General features: G+C 36.4%; 1 protein-coding gene across 5 annotated transcripts in view; it reads left to right on the top strand.

The window, feature by feature from the left end:
- The window catches only part of hdac7a (histone deacetylase 7a), a 222,547-nt gene that overhangs the window by 165,335 nt on the left and 36,584 nt on the right, over window positions 1-20,628 (top strand). For 3 of the 5 annotated variants that reach the window (XM_057823103.1, XM_057823096.1, XM_057823088.1), the window contains exons 7-12: window positions 3,132-3,254; window positions 3,355-3,467; window positions 7,419-7,520; window positions 7,862-8,033; window positions 11,591-11,796; window positions 16,367-16,567. In XM_057823103.1, the coding sequence (XP_057679086.1) occupies window positions 3,132-3,254; window positions 3,355-3,467; window positions 7,419-7,520; window positions 7,862-8,033; window positions 11,591-11,796; window positions 16,367-16,567 (917 nt within the window). The remainder of the gene's footprint in view (window positions 1-3,131; window positions 3,255-3,354; window positions 3,468-7,418; window positions 7,521-7,861; window positions 8,034-11,590; window positions 11,797-16,366; window positions 16,568-20,628) is intronic. The other 2 variants (XM_057823122.1, XM_057823113.1) reach the window with 2 other exon arrangements.

The following is a 20,628-nucleotide window of genomic DNA, read 5'->3' as shown; positions in this document are numbered from 1 at the left end:
GCCACCTACTGAGTGGATGTGCAAGTACACTTTATTCCAGTACGGCAAAAAAAAAAAAAAAAAAAAACATGTTCCCCGAGGTCACATGCGCCTCCCCTGGCATCGCTCTGCGCCCCCCCAGGGGGGCGCGCCCCACTATTTGAGAAGTACTGGTTTAATCACAGACATTTAAAAGGTAAAGCAACATGGCAGATTCAGCCAAGATAAAAAAGCAAAATTTACCAAGCAGTACCTGACACACGTTTCACAAAAGGAGCCTGGAATGGGCACACCCTTACTCACCGGTGTGTGGAGCAGGGGTGGGGGCGCAGCACATCACATGAGTGAAACGACCAAACACTGCTCAAATGCGTGCTAACCACACATACGGTAAGAAAATGTCACACATTGTGAACTTATGATGGAAACTACGTAAGGCGAATTTTCATCTCGTTCTCGTCAGACAACAACTGGTATCTATCTCGTCATGTTTTAATCCACCAAGACACGTTTTTAGAGCGTCATTGTGACGACATTGTCATGAAAAAATTGTTCGTTGATGAACGACAACACTGCTTTTTACTTTAGTAGATTTATGAAGAAGCACTACCCTTACTCCGCCACTTTGGGATATACTAGTCATTACATTTTTCCTCTTCATTCTACATATTAGATTTTACTTTATTTTAGCCAGAGATGCCGGCATTGGATCTACCAGTTTCACCAATTGGACAGCACAACCATAATCACATGACTCCATTATACTAATCGCACATAACAATATTCACATGACCACACAAAAGCTTCCAGTCGAACGGCCAATGTTTACCTTTCAATCACGTGGCGTCTGTACAGATCCATTAAAAAAACAGTTTCACTCGAACGCAGGGATATCGTCCTCTCTCCCAGTTTTAAATTTGGCATTGATAGACTGGAGATATGATCATTTTAATTTCATGGTAGGAAATTTTTTCACCCCTCTTAGACACTCATGGTCTTTGGACGGGCGATATTTCATTTCTGTAGATTTTTCTAGTCGGAATTTGATATATATATATATATATATATATATATATATATGGCCTAATATGGCCATGTAATAGGCTAGTAAAGCATAATAATATTTAAAAAACAAACAAAAAAACATACATGGTAAGCAGTTACTCACAATGTTACTCATTGCTTTTTATTGCACTTTTTTACTTGTCCTTTTTTGGGATAACTACTTGAGTAATATTATTTTGAATTAACACTACCCTTACTTGAGTAAAACCTTTGGCTACTCTACCCACCTTTGATTATGAGCCCTGTAAATAATGGGTCAGCAGTCCAGTGTGTACCCAGTTTGTTCCTCAGAATAAAGTCTGGTTTAGGTGCGACTCCACCCCGTTTGAATTTTTTTCGACCACTATCAGTAGCAGCCACTGTAAGTAATGTAAAAAGAAATCAATGTTGTGGAGGTGGGGAACGCACTACTAATTTTGCTATTAAAAGTCAGACGACAAAGTTGACATTAAACTGAATTTGCTAACCTGCAAAATAAAAGTAGGAAGCTGTTGACATTTATCAGACTTACTAAACTTTTATTTTTTTATTTTTTTTTTATCCCTGACTACGAATTTTTTTCAGTTATATTTAATTTCTTTATTTAGACACACAATGTTGAGTGGTCTTAAGACAATTTTTTGCATTCGTGGATAGTTAAAGAGATGATTAACACGTGTATGTTAATATAATTTATGTTCAAATATTGCAATTTAAATTTGCTCCTAAAATCCAGACATTTATTCTGGAAGATTTCAAAATGTTTAGTAGTTTTTCAAAACAAAGGTCTGAATCGAACGATTTATCACCTGAACCAATACACATTAAAGTGTAAGTCAATACAGATGTATTTTGTTTATCACCTGAACCAATACACATTAAAACATAAGTCAAAACAGATTTATTTTGCATTGACAATTTAGCCTATCAATTAATTATAGGTTCATATTCATGAGAAATGTATCCCTGGTCCCCAGTCTGTTTGGTCTTATTAATGTCCCGTCCCCAGCAAAAAGTGGACATGTAGGTTATGCTGTTATATTGTCCCTACCAACGTTGAGACCAAACCTACACCCTCGCTAAGGTAGCAACACTCAATGAATCTGATTAAAAAGAACAAATGCTACTACTGCCACTATTAGATTTTTATCAATATTTGTGTCAATAATTGTTAGTTGCAACTCAGATTGATATCAGTAAATGAATAATTCTCTAGATAAGTGAATGCATTCTCACTGTGTAGCTTGTATATGGCGGAAAACACTGAGGTGACTTGAAGTTCCTCTGAGACCCCCAATTTGGCCAAATTTCAAAATTGTCAGATATGCATGTGTGATACATCATTGGAAAGCTTAACATCTCTATTTTCTGGGGGAAGAAAACATTTGAACAGGAGGGCATTTTAAAAAAAAAAAAAAAAAAAAAGATTTTTAACAGCAAACCCTACTTGGAGGTGGGAGCACGCGAGAGCAGAATTACAGACGCCATGGCTTTAACGAGATATTAACGCGTACTTACCTTGTTTGGATCTAAAAACTCCCATGTCGCATGTATCATCACTCAGTGTCAACACACAGCTGTGAATGTCCACAGCTGGATTTCGCAGACAGAGTGAATAATTTTTTAAAGTCGTTTTCTTTTTTTAAACTAAATATTAGACATCAATTAATGATTCTAAGCTAAAAATTACAGACATTTTGAATAATATAATTACTTACCTTCTTTTTATGGTGTTATGGATTATGGCTTGGTTGAAACAAAAGCGGTTGCGCGACGTCTGTAAACGGGGGTTTTCAGGGTAAAACGGACAAATTAAAAATAGTTCGGGGGCTTCATGCGCCATGAATCTGCTAATCTGCTAGACATATTGTTCTATCAAACACAACAGTTGTTTTGGCTTAAAATACTGCAGTTTCTTTTAAAGAGGAGTGCAAGAGCAGAAATTGCTTTTTCAGTCTTGTCTGTGTTTTCAGCCATATCTTTTTACATGGAGCATCTTTGTGTTAATACTCATTGTAGTCATGTGCTATTTTGACTGATGCGACGATTAATTAAGTTTGTAATGAGCTCTTGAATTATCTCACCAGTTGTTTTATTTTCTTTATCAGCATCGGAGCCCAATTTAAAAGTGAAGCACAAGCTGAAAAAACATCTCAACACCCGCCAGAGCCCACTCACTCGCAAAGAAAGCGCTCCACCCACTGTCAGACACAAAGTACCTGATACTCTGGGTAACAAGATTGTCGCATTGACGCCACGGCAAACCTTTCCAGTGTCATCGTTCGTAAGTCACTTTTTTTGTTTTTTTTCCCCCTCTCTGTGGTGTCCCAGCAGATTCATCGCCCAGCAGTAGCAGCACTCCAGTCTCCGGCTGTAGTTCCCCAAATGACAGTCTTCCCACTGAAAACGGGCTAGTGCCATCTGCTGGCGGCCTCTCACACGAGGTGAACAAAGGCACACATGCATGTTTGTACAATTTATCAAAATAAGTGCTACGAATTTTAATAATACTTTTCTTATTCAAACATATAAATGAAAAGTTATTGTGAGAATATAGTTTTAGAGTGGTTTATTAATATAATATAATTAAATTTACTAGCTTATTTTTCAGTGTATTGGTATAGTAGGTGCTACAATATATCGTTAAAAACGGCTTACATATGTTCAAAAGTATTCAAAAGTATGTACTATATTTGACATTCATTAAAACAGCGTTTTTCTAGAAAACAAAAACCTGTTTACTTACAGTTGCATTGTATCATATTTAAAAGATTGAGAGTACATGGACCGCAGATTGCAGAATTTTCGTCAAAACACAAGACCAGAAAACGAAAGTTATCAAGCAAGTCGGAGATCTGGCAGCATGAAGCTTACTGATCAAAAGAATAAGATAGCTCTCCTCAAACAAGGTCGTCTTCTGAAAGGATCCAACATCAACGGAATAAACTACTGAATTATGAACTAATCTACTGGATCTAATCATCATAACGAGCACATTGCCATGATCGACAATGGACTATTGGGAAAATAAACAATCAGAGGGGATGGTTATTATTAAAAAAAAAAAAAAAAACTTGTAATCACTACGAAATCTGAATGTCAAATATTGATATTCGATATTTTCTGCGTCCTATATGGTATACTGGGGACGGGTTTCAATAAGCTTCGGCTTCTCCCGTCAGCCCTTTTCTTTTCTGGTTGAATTAATTGTTAACACACATAAATGCTGTATGTTTGGATTTGTCATGCATGAAGGGAAAAAAATTAAAAAATCAAGATTTTCTTCATAATGGGCTCGTTGTTGATTTTTTTTTTTTCTTGATTTAAAGACAACTACCTCAAGTAAACAATTTTTGTTTTATACAGCATACAGTGTTTTACTAAATCCATTAACTAAAACAAATGTAAAGTATTTGTCAAACGCAATAACTGATGAATAATGTTGTTTTTTTATATTCTCTGGGGAGCCTCATTTGTCTTATGAGATGGAAAATCAACTGGTCTCAAACAAGCAGATGTATTATTAGAAGAGTAGTTTCTTGCGCATGGAGTGTGGCCAGATAGTGAGTAATGACATGTTTAATGCAGCGGCACACAAGCCTGCTGGAGTGCTGAGTGTGTCAGCTGTTTATACATAATTGATTTAATCACAGAAAAGTAAAAAAAACATAGCAACCAGTGTCACACCTGCTGTGCTTGTGTGATTCATGACGTGTCTAATTAGGTTAATGTCCGTTCGTGTTTTTGAGCTACAGTTTAAAAGGGACCTTCAAAAACATAAGAAATCCTAGGCCACATTAATGACCAAAATTTCTGTTTCTGCACACTATTGTCTTAAGGATCATGACTGAATGTTTGCCTCTAAAGGGTGTCTATAAAGTCTCTTTACTAGGGGTGTCAACCGATTAAAATTTTTAATCGAGTTAATTACAGCTTAAAAATTAATTAACCGTAATTAATCGCAATTTAAACCATCTATAAAATATGCCATATTTTTCTGTAAATTATTGTTGGAATGGAAAGATAAGACACAAGATGGATATATACATTCAACATACGGTACATAAGTACTGTATTTGTTTATTATAACAATAAATCAACAAGATGGCATTAACATTATTAACATTCTGTTAAAGCGATCCATGGATAGAAAGACTTGTAGTTCTTAAAAGAAAAATGTTAGTACAAGTTATAGAAATTTTATATTAAAACCCCTCTTAATGTTTTCGTTTTAATAAAATTTGTAAAATTTTCAATCAAAAAATAAACTAGTAGCCCGCCATTGTTGATGTCAATAATTACTTACACAATGCTCATGGGTGCTGAAACCTATAAAATCAGTCGCACCCAAGCGCCAGCAGAGGGTGACAAAACTCCAAAAAAACACAATTAACAAGATGACATTTCACTGTGCTGTCATTTTAATCCGTTTGAGCGGGGTATGTGTGTTAAGTGCGTCAAATATTGTAGCGTGATCAATTAAAAAAATTAATTACCGCCCTTAACACGATAATTTTGACAGCCCTACTCTTTACCATTTCAAAAATGTATTAAAAATTGCAATTGATCAGATATTTTATTCAGATTTGTTCTATTCAGCCTTTATTGAAGGTTTTTTTTTTTTTTTTTTACCTTTTTTAATACACTTCTACATGGGCACCATTAGTTGCACGAAGCACTTCAAGACGGTACTCAATTTCTTGCCATGTTCGCTGTAGCATAGCCTTATCAATTGTGGCAATGGCATCAGAAATCCTTCGCTTAAGGTCAGTAATGTCCCTTATCTTTGTTGGATACACGATATCTTTAACATAGCCCCATATAGGCATGTGCCGGTATGAGATTTTGACGGTACGATAACCGTGAGCAAAAATACCGCGGTTTCACGGTATCACGGTATTGCAATTATAGCTCCAAAATTTTGAGATGTATGGGTTTTAAAAAAAAAAAAAAAAAAAGAAATAAACATTTTTTTTCCCATTGAACAGGATATTTTTTCAAAACATATTTGCAAATTGGAACATGAATATAATGTGAAAATAGATAAATTAACAAAAAATAACAAATATTTTATATAAAATTAAAATAAATAGAACCTAGACTATACCCACAGCCACAGCTCAAGTTGCTCAATATTAGAGTAAGAACAAAATAATTGCTATAAAAAAGTAAAAACAATTCTAAATAAAAATATATACTTCGCCATTTTCAGCCACTGTGTCAACTCTGGTCTACATGATGCCATGCCTTTGTTGTTAAAAAGAACAAAGAATTCATAAGTTAATAAGTTAGTTAAAAATGTATAAGTTAGTTTTATAAATTAGTTAAAATGTAAATATTGTTGAGGAAAGGTTTCATCTAAAAAAAAAAAAAATGTGAGGAGTGAGACCTTTCTCAATTAGCGATCTTTGACGCGATCCTTTTTCTTTCCCCCTTCATTCAAGCTTGTTTCTCACTCAGCGGCTGTGAGACATAAAACCTCGACGAAGCTGCTCTCCCAGCTTAGCCTAGCCTAACATTCGTCTTTGTAAGTTTTAGTTAGTTTGTATATTGAATTTGAAAGGAAAATGTGTGTTTTGTTTTTGGCGAACTTTTTAATGGTGCTACTGCTATCCTGTTGAACCTAATCACACGTGGAAAAATCGAATTGTACAACATTTTAAATGTTTTCATTTGTATATTTCACCACGATTTGAGAGCTCAATAAATTGAAGAAAAGTACGCCTTGTGTTTAGAGGGTGTGTTTTTGGGTTTGCTGGCTGTTTAGCAGAATAGCGTCACTGACACTCACGGCAACAAACAGAGGAAGGGTGAGCGCTACCGCACCAAGCAACTTCGGCTGCATTTTGCCACATGAAAAATAGCGAATACCGTACTAAGGTATGACCGAAAATTTTAGTGGTTTTGAAACCGCGACGTTTCACACCACGGTAAACCGTAAAACCGGTAACCGGCACATGTCTAGCCCCATAGAAAGAAGTCCAGGGAAGTGATATCTGGTGAACGTGGCGGCCAAGGAATTGGCCCATCCCTTCCAATCCATCGGTCTGGAAATATTTGATTGAGGAACCCACGAACATGCACACCCCAATGTGGTGGTGCCCCATCTTGCTGAAAAATGATGGTTGTTGAAGGTCATTCAGTTGTGGTGCCACATATTCAATTAAAAAGGTCAAGGTAAACATTTGCAAAAATTGATGTCTTGATAAAGAAAAATTATTCGATAAAAAAAACTTTAATAAACACTGAATACAATAGAACAAATCTGAATAAAATATCTAATCAATTGCATTTTAAATATTTTTTTAAATGGTAAAGAGACTTTATGGACACCCTGTATATTGCAATTGTTGTGTATTGTTTCTAAAAGAAAAAAAAAACCTGACGTTTATTAGGCACAGAAGCTGCTTCTCAGAGATGGCACTCTGGCAAACTTCACCATCCAGAGTCCTTCCACTCTGCCCACCATTACACTGGGACTACCAGCCAATGCCAGGGTAAGCCCAGCACTCTCACAAATAGCATTCATAACATGTAATTTATAATTAAAAGTCCACTGATGGTAGTAGAGTGACACGCAGGACAACAAAAAACAGACACGTGGCACCTGGAAAAATAAATTTCAAATTATACATTGTACACCGGACTCACGTTAGTCATGGTAGATAGGGTCGGGACTGGGTCTGATCAGTAATAGTAAATAATTGAAGGCCACTGAAAATACCCCCAATCCTCAAAAACTGTAGCACCAATAAGTGTCAGTTTTGATCTAAATCTATCTGCGATAAAATGGCATGACGTAACAAAACGCTACTACATAGAATGCACTATTTTGCAGGTTGAAGGTGAGCTTTCCCATCTGAAGCTTAGTCGAGGGCCCCTGGTCACAGCCGGAGCTCCACAGGTGTTGTTGCCCCTAGGCAGAGAAGATCAAGCTGGGCAGCTCAGCTCACGACTTCCTGTTATCATCTTGGAGCCTTCCGGATTGGTACATGCGCCACTACTCACTGGTAAGACACACTTTAAATACTATGTAGATTTGATTCAGAAAAGCTCAATGTAAACCAATATATAGATATGGCGGAAAACACTCAGGTGACTTGAAGTTCCGCTCTGAGACCCCCAATTTGGCCAAATTTCCAAATTGTCGATATGCATGTGTGATACATTGTTAGAAAGCTTAAAATCTCAATTTTCTGGGGGAAGAAAAATTTTGAACAGGAGGGCATTTAAAAGTTTGAACAGCAAAACCCTATCTGGAGGTGAGAGCAGAATTGCAGACGCTGTGACTTTAACGAGATTTTATTGCGTACTTACTTAATTTCGATCCAAAAACTCCATGTCGCATATATCACTGAGTGTCAAGACACAGGTACACTCTGAGCTGGTTGCCAGCCAGTCGCAGGGCACAAATAGAAAAACACTCATTCTAAGGCTGCAACTAACGATTATTTTCATACTCGATTAATCGCATGATTAATTAAACGATTTATCGATTAATCAGGTAAATGTCACGTTTTCAGTTACCCTCACAATTTACCTCAAAGTTGTTTTCGGCATGTTGTAAGTGGTAATCCAGACAAAATAGATGACTATTTCCTTCAACTGTATCGATTATCAAATTCGTTGGCAAGTCATTTATTAATCGATTTAATCGATTACTGTAATTTTCGGACTATGAGACGCTACTTTTTTTCCTTCATTTTGAATCCTGCGGCTTATGGTGCAGTGCGGTTTATTTGTTGATTTATTTGGGTTGATAGGTAACATTCTGTTTGACAACGGCGTCATAAGACAGTTATAATTATGACATGATACTATCATGGGCATTACTGAATGCTTATGACAGATGTCTTTAAGTGTCATCCTGTAAATTATGTCACGAACTCCATTTGTGTCCATCTTGGAATTTTTACATCCATTCAAAATGTGAGAATTTGCCGGATAACACTAAATGACATCTGTTATTAGCATTCATTGATGCTCATGACAGTCTCATCATGTCATAATTATGATTGTCTAATGACAGTCTTATGGCGCCTCTGTTAAATAGTGTTACCAAATACTATAACTTGAAATGAATGAAACAACGAACAGTAATTGAAGAAATAATTACCACTGAACATGAATTTTGATTGTTATTTACATTTGTAGCACTGCAATCATTGCTAGGAGGTATGTTGGACGACAACAGTGTTGACAGCAGGTGGCAGCAGAGGTTGACTGTCTCCCTCAAGGGAGCAGTGATGGTCAAATGAAGCCTTTTGAAACTTTGCAGCCAACTGATGCCACTGTCAAATAAAGTGTTACCGGTTAATATATTTTGGTGTAAATAACCTATAATACAGTGAGAACAGCTGCGACTTATAGTCCAGTGTGGCTTATCTGTGAACAAATGCAGTAGTGCTGCAACGATTAATCGATTAACTCGAGTATTCGATTAGGAAAAAAAAAAATCTAATTAAATTTGGCTGCTTGGTGTATTCGTTTAATTAAAGTGGTGTTGTAATGGTTTGTTTTGTAAGTGTTTGCATTTAGTTTTATTGATTTGGGTGGATACAGGGCCCACTAGTCTACCTCATTTCACATGGCTGAATCCATCTACTCCTTGTTAAGACCAACATAAGGTTTTTTTTGAGCTAATGTTCGTTTTAATGCATTCGTAATTTAGTTTATCAGTATATTTAGCCATTTTTTGTGGGAATATGTGTCTGAACCATTTGTAAAGAGCATTGTAAAAAAAAAAAAAAAAATGTTAGAATTTTATAACATGTAAGCTAGCGGACTTTTTCTATGTAAGTTAGCCAATTGTTCTTTTGTTGTACATACTGTAGATCCTCTTTTTCTTATACCGTTTGAGGCTCAGCTTAAGTATTTTTAATTTTTTTATGGTCCTTATCTGATTATTCGATTATTCGAACTAAATAGTTAATCGATTAATCGACTACTAAAATAATCGATTGCTGCAGCCCTAAAATGCAGTTTTCATGTCAAATTTGGTGGGTGGGGCTTATAGTCAGGTGCGCCTTATAATGCGAAAACTACAGTAGTTATTGCAGGCATTTTAAAAAGCTAGTTTAGACAGTAAGATGTCCAATAATTGGCAAAAATGTGAATTGTTGTTTTCTAAAGTAAAAGCATGTTTTTGTTCATGTCCTAGTTTGACTTAACAAAAATATAATGAGAAACCTAATAATATTTACAACTGAGAAGTTATATGTTTAATTTCAATAATTTAGACAAATTTAAGGTGAAGAAGGTCCTAAACGATTAATCGTTTAACAAAATAGTTGTCAATTAATTTGCTAATCGCTTAGTTGACAATTAATTGCTGCATTTTTAAGCCATTAACACCAACAATTATTCCAATGGAGATTTAGTGTTCAGTCAACCTACCATCCGTATTATAAGTCGCGCTAGTTAAACAAAGGCATCAAGACAAATAAAACATGGAAATTCTTACAATATTATCAATCGCATTTTCGCATGTGTTTTGTCTGACATTTGTCTTTACCAAGTAGTCAACCATAGTCACTTGTATTACTTCAGCTACAAAAAAGTATTGTTAAAATTTAATTGAATAGCAAAACTTGGTGTCAGCCACTGACACAGCTAGTCGCGCTGCACACAGTCACACGTAACGGAGTGCTAGTGCTAATGTATAAGCTTCCTTTAGCTTTGCAAGCTGTAATGTTGCAGCGTTTCAGTTCAACAATAACCACTTTGTCAGCTTTCTTTAACTTTCATAGCATACACTCACTTTTATTCACGGTTTTGGGTAATACTTCGCTCACGGACGGTGTAGTTTAACTGTAGTAACTACATCTAATCCGAGCAAGCTTTGTATACTTCGTTGAAGAGACAAGTTCTCGTCTGGCTGGCCTCCAAATCGTTAGTGTGTCTGTTCTCAGCTCGGTGCTCAGATCTTCCTTTGCTCAGCTTCAAGGACAATTTTATTAAAACTTCCCAGACTTCAATAGCTACTTTGAGCATCTTAACAAACGGCATCTTGTCAAACAAAACAGAGACGATGGCCTCCTTCTGCTTCTGTTCATTTAAAGTAAATTCCAGTTCCAAATCGATAATCTTTGCTAATCATTATTACATTGGTTTGATTATATATAAACAATTACGCTCTAAGCACCCTCTCACACCTGATTGTGGGTAACCTTGTAAGTCATTGTGAAATAATATTTAAGAAGATGCAAGAGTTTATTTCAACATTATACAAGTTGAGTATAACTCAAAGGCCCAGTTAAATTATGAAAAAAATCCGAGACTTGTAGTCCGGAGGGAAAAAAAAAACTTGTTGAACGCATTTGGTTATTACAGTATATATAATGAACATATTTTAGCAATATTGAAATAAATTTGTGGAAACCAATGGGCCTCAGTTTTGTATTAGATATGGCCAAGGCCCTCCCTGTGACCGTATCCAAATTTATTTGTTCCAAATTCTTCTCTGTAATTTATGATTTGCTTCTGTTCTATGTGTTTGTTGAATCTGTTTCTCCTCCTGGAACACATTGTGATGCCTCTTGCCCTCTGTCCATCTGTCTCAAACTAGTTCCAGGACTCGAATCAGTCCCACTTCAATTTTCCCCCCATTTGGACCAACTGTCTCCAGGTGGCGCGCAGGCCCACAAGCCTCTCAGCAGAACACGTTCAGAGCCCCTCCCGCAGAGCCCAAGGACCCTTCACTCACATCTACTCCAACAGCACCACAACACGCAACTACTAGAGCGATTAAAACAGCAGACTCACCTTGGCAAGGTAGCAGGATCTTTGTTCTTTTGGAAATGCCAATGTCTTCAAATGTAACCGGAAATGGCAGCGGAAACACATTAAAGTTAGCTTAGTTCTCATAAAATCTGTGTAGTAAACAACAGTAGAGATTGTCCAACATATGCAGTTATACTTATTCTAAGAAGGTTATGCTGTTTGTTTGCAGTGTTGTTTTCGGCAGCCCTTTTAATTTTTGTCTTAGCCTTTTGGACGAAAATACGTATTAGTCTTAGTCATATTTTAGTCATCTCAAATTGTCTTAGTTTTCATCTAGTCTTGGTCAACAAAATGTTAAATTTTGTCTTGTTTTAGGCGACAGTTACTCAAAATGTTTTCGTCCTTAAAATTCAAAAGTCTTAGTCCAAAAATAAAGGTTGCTAAAATAAACATGGACAGATGAGCGCATATTGTAGCGTCTACAAAGACAATACTAACTATGTTATAATACACACTCAGCAGCAAGAGTAGTTCATAACTTTCATTTAAACCCACCTAGGTTCCACAAACTGTATGTAGAAAATGTTGTCCGAATGTTTAAAAGGAGGCTCGCCATGCTAAAGTTTATGCTAATGATAACCCGAATTCTATGCTAACACGACGAGTTACATTTAATGTTTAATGATCACTCAGCACAGACCTTCAAAGGCTAATGCAAGATTGCATTGCATAGTCTCTCTTGCTAAAATCTAGGGCTGTCCCAAACGACTAATTTCCTCCCGATTAGTCAGCTGACTATTTTTATGATTAGTTGACTAATATTTCTTTATTATTATATATATATATATATATATATATTTTTTTTTTTTACAAATTTAATAATGAAATTTTTGTTGAAGCTTATTAATTCACAAAAAACATTTTAGAACACCTAAATTCTTTATTAACGTTTAAATAAATAACATAAATATCAATAATAAATCACAAACAATGAGGTCACATGCTGCTTGCATTAACTAGTGCAAAAAAAAAAATGTAAACGGAAACAATGTGACTTCACCTTTTTAACAGGAGTCAAAACAATTCTTACTCTTTTTGTGGCATGTCTATATTGTTCTAAATGTTAAAATGAATTGCAATGGGCCTCATGTCCCGGACAATCATTTTCAGAATACTTTGTGTGAGTTTGTGCTCTTTCTGGTGTGCATTCCGCATTTTTTGGGGAGGGGAAAGTGCAAGTTCAAATTTTGTTTGATTTAACCTGAAAAAAAAATAAAGCAGAGGGGACACTGAAATATTACCAAAATTATTTTGAATGAAAGGCACACATAGTCATAGTAATAAAAATTAAATATATAGTATTAATTTTATATTATACTACTATATGTATATACTAGGGCTGTCAAACGATTAAAATTTTTAATCGAGTTAATTACAGCTTAAAAATTAATTAATCGTAATTAATCGCAATTAATCGCAATTCAAACCATCTATAAAATATGCCATATTTTTCTGTAAATTATATATATTCTGTAAAATGTTCGAATGGAAAGATAAGACACAAGATGGATATATACAGTGGGGAGAACAAGTATTTGATACACTGCCAATGGAAAAATCCATTGGCAGTGTATCAAATATTTCTCCCCACTGTACATCAACATACGGTACATAAGGACTATAGTGGGCATTTCACTCTACTGTCATTTAAATCTGTCTATGCTGTCCTCACTCCGAAGCGTCTACTTTTTCCAAAGCTAGACAGCTAGTGAACGATGCCTTAATAATCAGACTTCTTCCTTTTTCATCTGATTTATTAATAAAAAAGCCTCAAACCATTTTCCTCTTTAGACAGTCATAAAACTACAAAAAAAAAAGTACACAAGCATTGCATTAGCAACAACGTTAGCTTAGCACGCTATACAGGTTCACTAAACATAAACAAAAAGAGTCTCATACAAAAAAAATAGAACATTTCGCTTACTAACATAATATGTACATTCTTTACAACAACCATACTTACGGACAAATCTTGTCCAAGGATCATATAAGCACAACATTACAACGTAGGCTTCAGCCCGAGACGTTGTGCAGCCATATGAACTGGCAAGTAAAAAATAAACCATGTCGCAAGGCGACCACAAGAGTTCGCTGTTTGTGCTGCAGCACAAAAAGCCTTGCTGTAAAACTTACCAAAAGGCAGAATACTGTCTGAGCGGGACATGTGCGTTAATTGCGTCAAATATTTTAACGTGATTAATTTAAAAAATTAATTACCGCGCGTTAACGCGATAATTTTGACAGCCCTAGTACATACACAATAATACTTTATAATATAAAGTAACTAACATTAGTGCAGTCATGGATTATAGTAAGCAGGCCAGTGCTGTGTTTCCATATATATTTTTATTATATTATGTATATACAAGATATATATAAATACACCCCCCCCCCCAAGTGGGAACTTCCATGATCCTAATACCGCATTGGCCTGAATATAAGACTGCCCTGATTATAAGACGACCCCCTCTTTTTCAAGACACAAGTTTGAAAAAAAGACTTTTTGAACACCAAATTAATTTTTATACAGAAAATAATTACAGTACATCTGAAACAAATGATTATAACATTATACAGTATTTGAGAGAAAAAGCATGTTATTTTGCCTCAGTCAAATCTTAATATCTGAACATTTAAATATGTAAACTAAAGTGCAATCACATTCGTAAATGAATGGCTTCTGGTTTTTGAAATGTAAATAAACCAATCTATTGTGTTAAAACAACAAAATTGCAATAACTGCATTAACCATCAAAGTGAAGTCTAACTGTAACTGTAGTCTTGAAACATATCTGAATAAGGAAAAACATTGCAATAAAATAATGCAAACTGGTTAAACTTGAGAGTAGCTGAGATCTGTCATGACAGAACATTACTCCTCAAGTTCAGCATTCACTTCAATGATATCTTGCGCCACCTAGCGTCGTGAATGGGTATAATGTCTAGACCGCAAATATAAGACGACCCCCAATTTTTCAGTCTTATTTCAATGCAAAAAACAGTCTTATAATCGGGCCAGTACGGTAAATACAATCTGCATGCCGTGCACAGGGATGTCGAGATCTACAGCTTTCGGAAGAAAGGAAAAATTGTTCGTCGATGAAATATTTTCGTTGTCAGTGGAGCGGGAATTGGGGTGCTGAGGGTGCTGCAGCACCCCCTGGTGTTGGCGGGAATCTAAAATTGTCTTTGTTACAATAAAATAAAACCTATTGAAACAATAGAGTATATAACTTTAGGGATTAAAAATATGTTGAAATTTTTTTGTTGATAACATGGTCACCACCTGACACCTTGCTTGCTACTGGTCACGTTGAATAAGGCGCTATTGAAACGGAAAAGTAAACTTGACAGAGGAGACGCGCAAATACAAATTAGCATTTTTTTTTTCTTTACAAAAACAGCGAATTTTTTAAAAATTAAATTTGAGGTCAAAAATTAAGGTGATTATGATGTTCTATCTACCTTTTAATGTCTTCAATTTGTAAGACAGGTTTGCATTGTAGCCCTATTATTGTTGATGCTGACGCCGTTCAGAGAGCGGTTGTATTCATGTCCAATTTATTTTAATGTTGTGAAAAGGAGGTGTTAAACAGAGGCTTATTGACCTTTAGGTTTTCAAATGTGTTTGTGGTTCTTTGCGCCGTCTAGCTGCGGGGATTCGCATTGTAATACACGGGCACTTTTATTTCCAATACAAAAACTCACACTGTAGGAAAATCCCTCGGCTATCCCTCCCTACACAAACTTGACAATCACCCTAATCAAGGAACTCATATACAGTGACAACATTGCTTAAGTGCCATGCAATTAATAACTTTTGAGAAGATAATTCATGTGAAAAAAAAAAAGGGAAAAAAAGAAAAAGCTCATGTAATGTGATGAATGCAACTCTACCATGTTTGATTGAGCGTCTTTTAGCTGTTTTGGGGGATGGAAAAAATGATAAGCATATGCTTCTCCCGTCTGCCCCTTGTCCTTCTTTGGTTCTCTCTTCCTCCGGGCAAATCATACCAAATTTTGTAATTGTCAATGATACCGATGATGATGACAATAAATATTTCATTCAAATAGAAAGCTGTCTTTTTAGTAACACGTAAACTATTGTGTGTGCGTGTGTACTGCTATTGCGCACATGTAAGCATGACAAATTTGGACCCAAACGGCCGTTTTTGGATGGGGAAACACTAAAAAAGATCCTCAGCAGCCACGCTGTGAGTTACTCCCTGGGCCTTTGTTCGTTATCGTCATTGTTGACGAAAAAGCCACTGCTTGTTTGAAAGCTGTGTAAAGTGATAATTTACTAGCAACAGACCCCAGTGTTATCTTGTGACCTGTAGTTATTGCACCTCTGTCATTGTAACCCGGAAAGGACTGTATCGAATGTTGGTACTGTATATAAAATACCACAATGAACTAAACAAAACTGAATTGCTTGTTGAAAATGGCCATAATCATGGTACGTATTTATCGGTGTGACTTTTGTTAAAGTATATTATCAATAAAATGAATATATTTCTTTAGATGACTTGATCACAACTTTGTATGTGTGCATGTGCAGCTCATGTCCAAGTCCAGTGAGAAGCCTAGACTGCATCAGATACCTTCGGAGGATATGGACTCTGAGGATGGCGGGGGAACGTCGCCGTCAGAACCAGCCTATCAGAGCAGAGTGAGGGAAGATTCTCTGAGGGAGGTGGAGACGGCAACATCCAGTAGTCAAGAGCAGATCAACCTACAACATGCACTCATACTAAACCAGGTTAGTGATCTAAAGCAGGGATCTTCAACCTTTATTGCACCACGGACCGGTGTTCTGCCAAATTTTTCACCCTTATAAAATTTTGCTCCCAACGCTTTTGTGGCGGTGAAAAAGCCCTGTTTTATATTCAGTTGGACTCAGTGTTATCCAACAGTGCTAAAAAAACTACCATAATTTCCCGAATATAAGGCGCACCCGTGTATAATGCTCACCCCAAATTTACTTGTAAAATCTAGGGGAAATTATTGTACCCGTTTATAACGCGCACCCTAATTTTAGCACCAATAAATAGAAGAATACAAGAAAACAGAACTCGTTTAGTTACAGAAATGTCATTTTACTGACTGGTGAAAAACAGCACAAGCGTAGCACATTGGTAGTTCAAAACATTACCATAAACTGACAATATTTACGGTAGTAATATGATTTGACAACTTCTCCAACTTACCAGAATCTAGGAGAAAACAAAACAGATGTGACTTTTCTTTTAAAGGCAGCTGTATAACTTGCTCGTTTCATCATGATGAATAAATGTTTCTTCCATGGATTGATAAGGTAAAATGAAAGTGAGAATATAAGTCGGAAATCCGTGAGAGCACATCGCTGTCAACACGACAGTAACAATAGGAACTATTGTTATTTGGGTTTGAGTTTCCCGAGGGACAGATATAGTTGACGGACACAGGAAGTCTGTGTGCTTACATTTGTTATGGTCCGAGTTGCGGAGCTGCAATAAACGTTAACTCAAATGAGTTCAAGAAACCAAATTCTGTGCTTTATGAAGAGTGAAAAAAGCTGAATTTAACACAGACGAAATCATTCGGCTGATTAGAGTGAAGTATTACCGAAACAAAATGGTGACGTCACGTACCGTAATGGTCGGCAACGGGTCGCTGCATACGTTTCTTCAACACAACGTGGCCGTGTTAATAAAAAAAAAAACGGTTTTTATATATATATATATATATATATATATATCTCCATCCATGTACCCGTTTATAATGCGCACCCTGATTTTACAAGTTGATTTTGGGGGGAAAAAAGGTGCGCGTTATATTCGGGAAATTACGGTATTTACATCATAAACATACATGTGCAACACGAAAATGGCGTAAATTAATGCTTAACGACACGGCGAAGTCGTTAAGTGAGAGAGCTGCGTGCAGTTGTTGTGTGCAGCTAACATGGCAAACGTGAGTTAATATTTCTTTAAAGAAAGTTTGTAGTGTTTACTTTGGAATCGCTGTATTTGCGGCAGTTTTTAACGTTACGCGCTTGCAAAATTTGTCAAAACACCGGCAATGTGCGGCAGAAAAATACAGCAAATATAAAATAACACTTGTTTTTAGCTCCGTCGTGTTAAGTGCAGAGAAAATTGAACTCACCCGATGAATCAGTGCGAGGCCTGAGCTTGTTTCGTTGAAACGAGATGGTCCCATCAGTGTGTGATGGGAGAGTGAGAGAAGCCCGCTTCACAAAGATACAATGCTGGAAATTGTAGCACGGTTTTCAATGCTCTCCTAGCGATCTCAGGATATTCCGGAATGCCTTTCATCCAGAACCTCGTAGAGTTGTTGTCTCAAATATATGTTTAAGGTCGCCATCATTTGTGATCTCTACAAATTGATCCTCCTGTTGCACAGACATGCGCGAATCACTTGGTTTTAGGGCTGCAGCTATTGAATATTTTAGTAGTAGATTAATCGATAGACTAGTTAGTTCGAATAATCGAGTAATCGGATAAGGAACATGAAAAATTAAAATACCTGAGCTGAGCCTCAAACGGTATAACAATTTTTTTTTAAAATGAGGATCTATATACAACAAAAGAACAATTGCCGAACTTACATAGAAAAAGTCCCCTAGCTTAAATGCAATAAAATGCTAATTTTTTTTTTTTTTTTTTTACAATGCTCATAACATATGGTTCAGACATATATTCCCACAAAAACAACGGCTAAACATACTTATAAACTAAATTATGAATGAGTTAGAAAAACAATAGCTCAAACAAAAACTTATCTTACGCTGGTCTTAACAGGGAGCAGTTAGATTCAGCCATGTGAAAAGAGGCAGACCAGAAGGCAGTGTATCCGCCCTAATCAATAAATCTAAATGCAAACACTTTTTAAAGTAAACCATTACAACGCCACTTTAATTAAACGAATACTCGAAGCAACAAAATGTAATCCGAATATTTTTTTCTAATCGAATACTCGAGTTAATCGATTAATCGTTGCAGCACTACTTGGTTTATTCACAAACTGTCATGAATCCACTCCTTCGCAGTTCGTGGGTCTTTAGCGATTGGGAAGTAGCGTAGATTTTGTTTTCTTCAAGGTTGTAGGCTCATCGTATGGCTCTTCAGTTGCCCTTTTTCCCGTAAAAAAATCTGTCCAAAGACGTCTGTTTTTCAGTCATTCTAGTGTGGGGGCTAATTATTTCCGGGAACAAACGTGATGCGCCCGCCCCACGTCAGACATTATTATTGAGGACAAGCACACATAGATATACAAAACAAGATGTACTGCTAGCAGTCCAATCAATGGATATCTGTGACGATGTTCCATCTTGTAGTATTATATCTAGAGTAGAGCTGAAACGAATACTCGAGCAACTCGAGTAACTCGAGTTTAAAAACTGATCCGAGTAATTTTATTCACCTTGAGTAATCGTTTATTTTGACAGCTCTAAGCGTCACGTTTTGCTCGGACTACTTTTAATGCAGGACAACGCGCTGATGTGACGTGCGTAGAGGAAGAAGCAAAAGAAAGAAAAAAAAAAAACTTGCATCAGCCGACAGCCGCTACAAACGACGCCGACGTTGCTAAATACTAGCCCGCACGATCCTACGATGATAGCAGGTAGCGTCTGATGAGTCTCATAGAGATCACATGTATGTTGAACTAGATGCGAAATGACAGCCTCGGCCGCGTCTGGGCAGCGTTAGTAAACAGCCGCCATCTTAAAGCAGTACAGCGCTAAGCGCTAATAAAGGCGCTAAGCGCTAATTAATAACATTAACGTTACTGTCTCTAGCTCACGTAACGTTAGCCCTGCGGAGGGCTATGTTTCTATTAATTATGACCACTGTCGATGCGTGGCTAACGTGTCTTACATACAGGTTTTAACATAACATAGCGTTGTGGAGTGATGAGAGTGTAAAATAAAAACTCAATAATGCTAACTATCAATTTTAGCTCAGTAGTCATTGCTGGATAAAACACCAAGTAGCACTGGTCCCTAATGTGCTCCAATACAGCCTGTATCATGCATTTATTTTGAACACTGCAAAAACTCAAAATCCTATCAGGACTTACAGTTTAGACTAACTTAGAACTTAACTAGAACTTAAAAATGGCTTGACACAAATAGAAATTCAATTGAAACACGTGGGGAAAAGTCCTAACTTTTAAGTGATATGTGTTATCTAGCGGAACGGCATTTTTAGGTATATATATATATATATATATATATATATATATATATATATATATATATTAAGGCTGTCAAAATTATCGCGTTAACGCGCGGTAATTAATTTTTTAAATTAATCACGTTAAAATATTTGACCTAATTAACGCACATGTCCCGCTCAGACAGTATTCTGCCTCTTAGTAAGTTTTACAGCAAGGCTTTTTGTGCTGTCTAACAGCGAACTCTTGTGGTCGCTTTGCGACATGGTTTATTGTTGTCTTGCCAGTTCAATATGGCTGCAGGACGTCTCGGGCTGACGCCTACGTTGTAATGTTCAATTCAATTTTAATTCAATTTTATTTGTATAGCCCTCAATCACAACAGATGTCTCAAAGGGCTTTACAGAGGCAATATGATACACAATTAGAAATGAAGCAACAAAGATGAATAGATGTTGTGCTTATATGATCCTTGGACAAGAATTGTCCGTAAGTATGGTTGTTGTAAATAATGCACATATTATGTAAGTAAGCGAAGTGTTATATTTTTTGTATGAGACGCTTTTTGTTTATGTTTTGTGAACCTGTATAGCGTGCTAAGCTAACGTTGTTGCTAATGCAATGCTTGTGTACTTTTTTTTGGTA

This window comes from Corythoichthys intestinalis, chromosome 2 (assembly GCF_030265065.1).
Source record: "Corythoichthys intestinalis isolate RoL2023-P3 chromosome 2, ASM3026506v1, whole genome shotgun sequence".
NCBI lineage: Eukaryota > Metazoa > Chordata > Actinopteri > Syngnathiformes > Syngnathidae > Corythoichthys > Corythoichthys intestinalis.
The sequence above is the reverse complement of the archived record's forward strand: the minus strand, read 5'-3'. Positions and strand labels throughout refer to the sequence as shown.